The sequence below is a fragment of the Helobdella robusta genome, assembly GCF_000326865.2.
Source record: "Helobdella robusta unplaced genomic scaffold HELROscaffold_40, whole genome shotgun sequence".
NCBI classification, from domain to species: domain Eukaryota; kingdom Metazoa; phylum Annelida; class Clitellata; order Rhynchobdellida; family Glossiphoniidae; genus Helobdella; species Helobdella robusta.
The window spans coordinates 5,001-16,854 of record NW_008704903.1 but is presented as its reverse complement, the minus strand read 5'-3'; the positions used below and the strand labels follow the sequence as shown (position 1 = coordinate 16,854).

The following is an 11,854-nucleotide window of genomic DNA, read 5'->3' as shown; positions in this document are numbered from 1 at the left end:
CTTCCCACTCCATTACCTTCGTCTTACCAATATTAACTTTTACCCTTTCTTTTCATAACACTTTTCCATCTGGCAAATTTTAACTGCAATTCTTCCATGCTATCAGCCATCAAGACTAAATCATCTGCATACAAAATCTCAAATAACAACCCTTCCATTATGTTTCCACACACAACATCCATCACAATTGCAAACAGAAACGGTGATAACACTGATCCTTAATGCACTCCTACCTTAACACTAAAAGCGTCCGACATCCCCCTTCCAACCCTCACCTTTGTCTTTGCCCCTTCATACAGCTGCATCACAGCTTTAACAAGTCTCTCATTCACTCCTTTTTTTCCTCAACGCCCATTCAATGACCTTCCTCGGTACTCGATCAAAAGCCTTTTCTAGATCCACAAAACACATGTACAATCTTCGTTTCTTCTTTCTATAATTCTCCTGCAACATTCTCACAATGAACAACGCATCCACCGTTCCCCTACCAGGCATAAACCCACACTGCATTTCATTAACTGTCACCATATTTCTCAACCTCCTCTCAAGCACCCTCTCCACTACCTTCATTCCGTGCAATTTCACACCCCTATATGTCCCACAATCTCTCACATCTCCTTTGCCCTTATACAACGGCACCAACACACTGTGTTGCCAATCCTCAGGTATACCTTCATCATCAAACATACTGTTAGCAATTCTCATCATAACTTCAATTCCTATCACCCCACTCGCTTTTAAATGTTCTGCCGCCACTTCCGAAACCCCTGTCGCGTTACCTAGTTTCATTTCTTTAACTGCTTTCTCTACTTCCTCCATCGTCACCTTCTCTATAGGTCCGTGTGTGACCGCGGATTCCACATCTCCATCCCACTCATTCTCTTCATTCATCAACCTTTCCATATGAGCTTTTTCCTCCTCATCTATGCACAACTTGCCAGATCCATCCCAAACACATCCATTCCCTATAACATCTTTCCTATCTCTCATTGACTGCTTTGCTACTTTGAACATTTTCCTCGAACTCACATCAAATTCCATTTCCTTCATTAACCTATCTGATGCTTTCGTCATTGCATTTGCCACTGCCTGTTTTGCAACCTTCTTAGCCTTCCTATACTCAAACTCCGCTTCCTCCGTCATGTCCCTTCTCCATACCCTAAACCTCTCCTTCTTGACCTCCAAAACCCTTCTTATATCTTCATCCCACCACCACGTCTCACCATGCCTACACTTTCCTTTCGTCCATCCACATACTTTATCTGCCGTAGCCAACACACAGTCCCTGTATCTCTCACAAACATCTCCATCCTTACCACTCTCCCAATTTTCAGCCACCTTCACTTCAAATGCCTTCCTCACCTCTGCATCCTGCAACTTCCATGTCTTTCTCTTTGCCACAAACTTATCCTTCTTCCTCCTCCCCATTTCTTTTGATGTCACATCCATCACAACCATACTATGCTGCAGCATACCAGGTATCGCCTTCACATTCTTCACATACTTCCTATGTTTGGCCCTTACCAATACCAATATATAGTCTACCATTGACCTATGCAATTGAGTCAATTATAATTAAATATAATTATCACCATCCTGTCATAATTATAATTATTAATTGCAGTATGCATGCGATGATGCAACGGTAGTAATGAAAAGAACAACAAAAAAAGATTAATAAAAACAAAAAAAGTAACCATAAAAATACAAATAATAACAAATAAAAATAATAATAAACCATATTTTTAATGAAATAATTAATTAATAATTACGAAAAAAAAAATTTCATAATTTCTAGTTTCTCCAGGCAGGCAACCTTTGATCAGGGGGGCTGACATTTACAAGTGGTGGTCTCTCCCTCCTCTGCCGGAGAAATCGATTCGTCGGCAGCGTGTTGTTGTTGTAATGCGTTGTCGACAGCGAGGGCGGTAACATTGGAGGTGGCGGGGGTGGGCTGGGATCTGTAAATCGGTCTTCTACTGCTGACTGTTTTTAGTTGTTGGAAAAATTCATTTTCAACTATTTTTTTTCTCTAATTTAACTTAATTAACTAGATTAATAAATTGTTTAAAATTTTATAGTTAATTTTGTGTTGCGGGCATAGGGACATTTTGTCTTCGCCAATGTTTTTTTTTTCATAATAATAATTATAATAATAATAATAATAAATTAATAATAATAAATTAACTAGATTAATTGTTATAAAATTAATTTATTGAGAGAAATTATTATATTTATTTTTTTTTTTTTATTATTATTATTATAAAAGAATTCAGAAAACTAAATGACAAAGTCATGATGAAAAATAAAAAAAGTTGACAATCTATTATATAAAATATTTAAAAATCAATATTAATTTATTTTATGCAAGGGTATAATATAAACTATTTAAATATTTACAGTTTCTGCATCTGTCAGATCCTGATTTTTAAAGAATAAAAAAAAATACAAACACAAAAATGATTACACATTACACATGAATACTGACCTAGCTACAATTTTTGTGCCTAACCTAAAACATAACCTAAATTGTTAGTTATCAGATCAACTGAATGTTAAACTTTAAACAAAAATTAATGATTTTTCAAGTAAGACTAATTAAACTAAATTTACAAATTCAAAATTTAAAATTATTTGTAAATAACTAACTAACAATCTACCTAAAACTTTGAAATAAAAGCAGAAAAGTAAAATAGGGTATAATTATAAGTTGACTGAAAGAGTTCATTTTTTAGTAAAAATTTTATTTAAGGATAAAAAAAGGTAAATGAAGTTAGTAAAGTTTCAAAGTAAATTTCAAAATTAAAAGTAATGAAGTCAAACAAACTTCCAGATTCCATTGGTGACTGATTAGAATGGATTTGCATCTATCAAAGTCTTCAATGCCTGTCAGATCCTGAATTAATATTTATTAAAATTTTTTGTCATTAAGTATTTGCAATTATTTCATTTTATTACTTCATACTTTTTTATATGATGAAAAAAACTTTAAATTTAATTTGAAATAAATATCATAAATTAATAAAATTAAGTTCATAAATTGATTTTTCTATAAAAAATAAATCTCCATACTACATTATTTACTACAACATTTATTTTTTATTATAAAGAACAAAGAGGACAACACAACACAGAAAAGTTTCACTGAGTAATGTTTTATAAAAAAAAAACTCAACTCTGAATTTTTTAAAATAAAACAAACAAAAATGAATGATAGTTAAAAGTTATAATAAATAAATAAAAAATTATAATATAAATATTAATATAATAATAATGACTTGACATTTTTTTTCATTCACTCAAGCAACATAAAATCAGCATGATTCATGGAATGACATTTGAATTGGAAACATTGGCCACATCAAATGGAACGAAAAATTGAAAATTATTAAAATTTAAGGAAGAAAAATTAAATGAAACTTGAAATTGGAGCAGTTTGTCCATTTGTTCGGCATTTAACTCTTCTCCGCCGGTCGCCATTTTAAATTTTATTTTGATTTTAATTTTTAAACAACGAAAACTGATGAAGCCCTTCACATCAACGAAAACGAAATACTTGAAATCATACACTTGGAACTTCAATGAAAGACACACTTTATAAATTCAATCTTATTCTGTTTCTCTATTATTACTCAAAATTTGAATTCATCTAATACAACTTTATTATTTTGTTTATTCAACCTTTCATTTTCAATAACCGCGAATTCTCATTCATACACTAGTCACCATACCTATATACACGAGCAAGTTTACTACTTTATTCCCTAACTTCAGAGCTTTTGTTTAAGTAGATGAGTTTCTGGGCCTGGAAAATAGAAATAAAATATAGATAGTATAGAGGTTGCCATTTATCTTTGTTGTAGTCTCGATTTTACTTTTTTTTGACACACCATTCAAATGGCGTAGTTTCAACTTTCTCTCCAGAAGTTCAAGGAATTCAATGATCTCATTTCACTGAACTATAAAAATTTTATTTGATTCGCCGGCTGTCTTGCTGGCAATTTGGAAAAGGTCGATATTTATAAGGATTATCGGGGCCACCCAGAAAGAGTTTGGTGAGGCCCAAAGTCGGTGACTATTTTGTTCATCACCGTATTTCCTGATTTTGGCATTAAGTCAATAACCTATTCGCCTGCCAAACGTTTCCATAATTAGTTGTCCCAACTCGCGACCATGATCTTTGTGGCCCTGCAAATCTTGTTGCCCGAGGCAATTTGCCTTGTCTGCCTCCCTCTGGGCAACTCAATAATAATTTCATTTTTGAAACTTACTACGACCTCGTGTTGACTGGAACCGAATTTATCATGAAATGAAACCACGCAGCTTACAAACAAAATCATAAATTCCAAAAGTGGAGCGAGAAAATACTGACCAGACAGCAGATTAACTTTCGGTACGAGTCTTTAAAATCAGATTTTGACGCATTAGACAGAAAAAAATAGTACATACAGTTAGTTGAGATTTTTATAAAATTGGAGAAATAGAAAGTTTTAAGTCGAAAAAAGTCAGAAAAGATTATATAAATTTTTGTATAGCTTAGTAAAGCTAGAATTGAAAACAATTTCAGTTTATGCTCCTAACTTGTAGAGTAGATTAGTTTCAATTTAGACATAATTACAAAATAATGACGAATTACTTTTAAACATTTTGAATAATAACTTGCAATAAGAATAAATCTTAAAATTTGTAATGTCGGATGGAATTGTAAAAAATTGAAATAAAATTCACGAGTAAATAAAATACACTGTCTACGTTTCATCACGAAATATGACGTAATGATTTTCAAAAAGGACCAATCGAAATAAAGTCTTCAACGAATAATGACAGATTAAAACAAACAAATAAATAAAATGAAATTTAGAATTTAGAATTACTCGTGAAAGTGAAAGGGGACGATGTAGGCACTTTATCATCATCGTAACGCGACGATCTTTAGCGTTGGAAATATTAATAACTTAACAGATAAATTAATATATAAATAAATTATGTAATTAATTAATTGTAGAAAGTGTAGTTCTTATTAAATTAACCAGTGTATGTAACCGAAGCATCAACCAATAAACATAGACAGTAAGAAATATAGTATTCATTTAAACATTAATCCATCAATCCATCAATCCATCAATCAATCAATCAATCAATCAATCAATCAATCAATCAATCAATCAATCAATCAATCAATCAATCAATCAATCAATCAATCAATCAATCAATCAATCAATCAATCAATCAATCAATCAATCAATCAATCAATCAACCAATCAATCAATCAATCAATCAATCAATCAATCAATCAACCAACCAACCAACCAACCAGTCAGTCAGTCAGTCAGTCAGTCAATCAATCAATCAATCAATCAATCAATCAAATTAAAAATTTAAATTAAGTGATGATTCATTTACTACTGAAAGATTATAAAATTAATTGAAGATTACCCAATGGCATCTGAAAACTATATTCAAACAAAACTGAGAGGCACTTTTAGCGCGATTTGAAAAAACAGAAGAACGACAAATTTTACGAACATAAAAATGGTGATGATGACGACCTTGAGTTAATGATGATGATGATGGTGATAATGATAATGATTATAATAATAATAATAATAATAATAATAATAATAATAATAATAATAATAATAATAATAACAATAATGATAGAAATAACGATGATGATGGTGAATAGTGATGATGACGACGACGATGACGATGATGGTGGTGGTGATAGATGAAAATGTAAAAAATAGCAAGGGTGATGATGGTAATGATGGTGATGGTAATGATGATGATAGTAATGATGATGGTGATGGTAATGATGATTTGTTATAGGAATTAAAGGAGACAACAATAAACAATAATTACAACAACAATAACAACAACAAGAGTAATAACAATAACAACAACAACAACAGTAATAATAAAAATGAAGAGAAGAAACAATCACAATAATATAATCATAATAATTTAGCTGGAATAATTAAAAATTATTTGCAGTGCAGTAATTAATTTGGCAAGGCAATTTTCATGCAAATTATAAGAACACACACACACACACACACACACACACACACACACACACACACACACACACACACACACACACACACACACACACACACACACACACACAAACACACACACACGCACACAGAAACACACAAACAAATACAGAAATACACAGGCAGACAAACACATACATACAAACAAACACAGAAATATACAGGCAGACAAGCACATACATACACAGAAATACACAGGCAGACAAACACACACACACACATACACAGACGGACGCACGCACGTCGCAACAAATATAACATCCAAATATTTTGGAATGTTTTGACAATTTCAAAATCTGAACCACCGACTATAATATTATTGTTAAGAAGAAGAAGAAGAATATATATATATATACATATACATATATATATATATACTTACATATACTTAAATACACTTATACATACATATGTATCTAGTTGCATATAAATATATAAACATATCAATACATACACAAGTACCCGAAGTGTGAAAATTTACAAATGTTGAACTGGGGCCAACCAGCATAAAATTTAAGGACTTCAATACAGTTGGTCATTCCTACACTACCATTTTTCCACTTTACTAATGTCGCCAGAAAACGTCATCATTATCATCATCATCATCATGACGATCATCATCATCGTCATCATGAAAACCTCCATCATCATCATCATCACCATGTTCGTTGATTGACATTTTTCCACCAGTTACTCTCTTTCTACCTCAAACATCCATGTTTGTAGTAGTAGTAGTAGTAGTAGTTGTTGTTGTTGTGGCTGTTGTAGTTGTTGTGGCTGTTTTAGTTGTTGTGGCTGTTGTAGTTGTTGTGGCTGTTGTAGTTTTGGTCGTTGTTTGGCCTCCATCAACAATTTCTACTGCCCCTCCATTGTTGAATCTCGTTAAGCATTCGTAGCCACCTTCAACTTTAATGCTGCCACTAGCTTTACTGCAACCGCAACCGTTACCACCACCGCCACTACTACATTTGTGGTCGTCGTCTCGTTGAGCGTTAACATCATCAGGATCATCAGCCACACTTTTCTTAGCATCTTTACCGTCGCTTTGATCTCCAGAAATATTTTTCTCAACGTTATCATTATTATCTTTGGCAATAACAAGTTCCGTTTCCGGCTTAGAGTAAACAACTTCCGGCAGTTCTCTTCCGGTGACGTACATTGTGAACTTCCGGGCGCAATCGATGGTGTCCAGAAGGTTCTTGGCGTCCACGGCGATCACGTGAGCGGCCTGCAACATCTGTTTCCGGTACTGAAAATCGATGACGGTTGATCTGTTGGCGTCTGCCAGCTTCGTGTGCTTCACCAGGTTGCTCATGTCGGAGATCAACAACTTTCGCGCCATTTTCACCTGGAAGGAAGAATTTAATGGAGATGGAGGTGCCATTGACGACGCAGTAAATGAATGAATGAACGAATGGATGAATAAATGAATGAATGGATAGATGAATGAACGAATGAATGAATATATAAACGAATGAATGAATGAATAAATGAATGAATGGATGAATGGACGAATAAATAAATGAATATATGGACAAATGAATGAATGAATGAATGAATAAAAACTTCTTCAATGGCTTCAGGTAAAAGAGCGGTGATGCCAGCATCAACTGCTTCAATCAGCTGTTTCAAACTTGTACCAACAGACTGCATGATGATGATAATGAGGATGCTGATGAGGGTGATGACATATTTGATGAAAATGATAATGATGTTGTTGTTGTTGTTGATGATGTTGTTGTTAATGATGATGATGTTGTCGATGATGATAGCAAAACTGGTTAAAACTGGTTTATAAATAGAATAAGGCATTTGACTAAAAAAATGTCGGAAAAAATACAACTACTAGCACTACTGCTACTAATACTTCTACTACTACTACTACTACTACTACTACTACTACTACTACTACTACTACTACTACTACTACTACTACTTCTACCACCACTACTACCAGTGCCAGATTTATGGTAGGGCAGGTGCCCAGGGACTGCTCAGGGCCTCCACACAAAAGGGGCCCCCCAAAAGAGATACAAGATAAAAGATAGATACAGGATAGATACAAGATAGTAGTTTAAAATAGGATTCATTCGCTATTTCTCTCACAACGTATTGAATATGATGATGATAAAAGAGACTTAATTGTTTCGAAAGTGTTCAGAACTAAATTGACTAGCGATAAATTAAAAGTATCATAAAATTTTACAATAAAGAAATTTCAAAAGATTTTATTCATAGTTCAAAGTTCGCTTTTTAGATTCAATTGCAGACATTGATCATATTTGTGCTAATTTTAAAACCTTTCGACTTTATCAAATTTCCTTTCTGCTGAATTATTTCTACCTTTGTTCATTTCATGACTCATTCGTTCATTCATTCATTAATAAAAAATAATAATAATAATTATACTACTACTACTACTACTACTACTACTACTACTACTACTACTACTACCACTACTACCACTACCACTACCACTACTACTACTACTACTACTACTACTACTACTACTACTACTACTACTACTACTACTACTACTACTACTACTACTACTAATATTACTATATTACTACTACCACTACCACTACTACTACTACTAATAATAATAATAGTATTAATAATAATAATTTATTCTAATCCCTGTAACAGTGATTATAAGAATGATAAATAATAATTGATGGCGTGAACTGCGATTATCTCATAATTACAACCAATATCTTCCTGCAAAATTATATCTACCTTTGTTCATGACTCACTCGTTTAGCCATTAATTCATTCATTCATTCATTCATTCATTCATTCATTCATTCATTCATTCATTCATTCATTCATTTATTCATTTATTTATTCATTTATTTATTTATTTATTCATTTATTTATTTATTTATTCATTTATTTATTCATTTATTTATTCGTTTATTTATTCATTCACTCCTTCGACTGCTTGTTTGTTCATTCATTTGTTTGCTTGACTGTTCATCCGTTCGTTTGTTCATTCCCTCAGATGTTCAGCCGATATTTTGTGTTTCTTCAACCAACCAACCAATCAATCAATCATTTCATTTTAAAATTAATCAATAAACCAACCAATCAATCAAACCGTCGGCTATTCAACAAATCAATTAACAACTACTCAACACAACAACAGCCAACTGACGAATCAAACCAACCGAACAGTCAACCAATCAAACCATCAAAAAACAAATTAATTAATCGATTAATTATTCAATCAATCATTTAATCGATCAATCAATCAGCCAACCAACCAACCAACCAGCCAACCAATCAGCTAATCAACCAACCAACCGACCAGCCAGCCAACCAACCAACCAACCAACCGACCAACCAACCAACCAACCAGCCAACCGACCGACCAACCATCCAACCAACCAGCCAGTCAGCCAGCCGACCAAACAATCAACCAACCAACCGACCGACCAACCAACCACCCAGTCAGCCAACCGACCAACCATAGATAGCTCTGCATAGGCCTTATTATAATTCCTATCATTGGCGGCAGTCGTCAGTGACATAATCGACCTGACCAATAGGGTTGTCGATTCGTAGATGAAGTCATTCGTTCTGTCCAATGGCAGGTCTCGAAACACTTGATCAGGTATGTACGTTCGGATTGGTCGAGGCTGTTATGATGATGATATTGTGGCGATGATGATGATGATGATGTGGCGGTGGGTGGTGGTGATGATGTGGTGGTGGTGGTGGCGTGAGAAAGTTTGACAGATTAAAAATGCTGATGATGATGATATGGGTACCGCTTCCAAATAACCAAACCATCAGCTAACGAATTTAAACAACTGACACCATAACGAATAAATGAATGAAACAAAAAATGAATAAACAGATAGATTGAACGAATAAATAGACAAAATATATAAACAAACAAACAAATAAACAAACAATAAGTTTTAACAATACTAAGACTACTGTTCAATTATTTATCAACCGACCAGATGATTCTGAGCTCCGTACGTACCTGCAGCAAAAAATAAAAAAAACCCACAATGGTAGTAGAAACAGTTCAAATAATGGAAACTCTTTACATTTTTTTGCCAAAAGTCAAACAAACAAAAAATGAAAAAGACGAAAATATGACAAAATAGAATAAAATATAAAATCGGTAAAGTATTTTAGGATGCTCGCCATTTCATTTCCATTTATTTTATTTTATTTCATTTTATTTTATTTTATTTCATTTTATTTCATTTTATTTCAGTTAAGTACTCCATATTACCAATCGACTCAACGCCAGTGCCTAACTGTAAGAATTAATAAATTAATAAAATAATTAATTAATTACTAAATTATAACAGCGTAGAACCATAAGAAGCTATCATTACGTGCAGATGAGCCAATCAATTTGATTTGACGATTTGTTTTCTTTTTATTTCGCCGTTATATCGAAATGAAATACCCAGAACTAGAGACAGAAGACCGGTCTAAAAACGGTTGCGATACATTCGAGTTTCCGTCTTCCGTCGCAATAGACAGCTTACGAGTTAGTCAAATCTCGTTGTAAAGATGGTCTCAGACCAAATAAAATTCACAAGCGATAAGTTAAAGTGTAAATAATTTATAATAATAATTATAATAATACTAACAAATAATAACAACAATAATTACAATAATAATAATACTACTACTAACAATAATAATAATAATAAGTATTAAAGGAACGAACCTTGATTGGCTGGAATCTGTAAATGAATGAATGAATGAATAAATAAATGAATGAATGAATAAATGAATGAAAGAATGAATGAATGAATAAATGAATGAATGAATAAATGAATGAAAGAATGAATGATGCCATAATAAGATAATGATTAAATATACAATTAACATAGTCTGGCAATTAATATATATTTTTGTAAACAATTAATTAATTCATTCATTCATTCAATCCTTAATTATTGAGATAATTGTTGATTAATTAGTCGAAGAATTCGAAAATTAATTGAGTAATTAAATAAAGGATCTACTAGTCTGTCAGTTTAGTTGGTTGGTCTATCATTCGATCATCCATTCATCGTTCATTTGTTCATTCATTCATTCAATCAATCATTCATTCCTTCTTTTGCTCATTCATTCATTCGTTCGTTCATTCATTCATTCACTCGTTTATTCATTAATTTATTCAATCAACCATATTCAACCAATTATACAATCTATTTCCATTCATTCAATTAATAATCATTCAATCATATTTATTCATATAATCAATTAACCATCATTCAGTCAACCAATCAACCAGCCAATCAATCAACCACCTAACCAATCAACCAGCCAACCAATCAACCAGCCAGCCAACCAACCTGTGTGCCATGAAAATTTAACCAGGCGTTGTCTTTGGTGCTTTCTATCGTTTGATTCGTCAATACGTCAAATTGTTGTTGTTGATGTTGTTGTTGATGATGTTGTTGTTGATGTTGTTGTTGATGTTGTTGTTGATGTTGTTGATATTGTTGTTGATGTTGCAGGTGATACATGGTCATACGATTATATGGAGGTACCTTAAATGTTCGAAAAATAATATTTGTTGAGGCAAGTGCTGGATGGATGGATTTGAGGACGAGGAATTGAAATAAACAAATAAGTCATCTCTCGAATTCTTGTGTTCATTCAAGTCTTCAATCATTAACTCTCAGGTTCGTTCTTTCATTCATTTTTTTATTCATTCATTTTTTTTATTCATTCATTCGTTCATTCATTCATTCATCTAACCAATTACTGTATAAGCACATTCAATAATTCATTTAAATATTCGTTTATTTATT

The 11,854-nt window shown here is 32.7% G+C and overlaps 2 protein-coding genes across 2 annotated transcripts in view; both read right to left on the bottom strand.

The window, feature by feature from the left end:
• Positions 1-3,531, bottom strand: part of HELRODRAFT_192900 (hypothetical protein) — a gene marked incomplete at its 3' end in the record, with an annotated part of 11,674 nt that extends 8,143 nt beyond the window's left edge. The window contains exons 1-4 of the mRNA XM_009025101.1: positions 3,421-3,531; positions 2,828-2,896; positions 1,817-1,986; positions 1,406-1,552 (exon numbers count right to left, since the gene is read on the bottom strand). Coding sequence (XP_009023349.1) covers positions 1,406-1,552; positions 1,817-1,986; positions 2,828-2,896; positions 3,421-3,480 — 446 coding nt within the window. The 5' untranslated portion in view covers positions 3,481-3,531. The remainder of the gene's footprint in view (positions 1-1,405; positions 1,553-1,816; positions 1,987-2,827; positions 2,897-3,420) is intronic.
• Positions 3,532-7,227: 3,696 nt separating this feature from the next.
• Positions 7,228-7,455, bottom strand: HELRODRAFT_135957 (hypothetical protein; the record flags this gene model as incomplete). The annotated part of the gene is made up of 1 exon (XM_009025100.1): positions 7,228-7,455. A coding segment is annotated over one exon (228 nt), but the record flags the coding sequence as incomplete, so codon positions are not given.
• Positions 7,456-11,854: the final 4,399 nt, after the last annotated feature.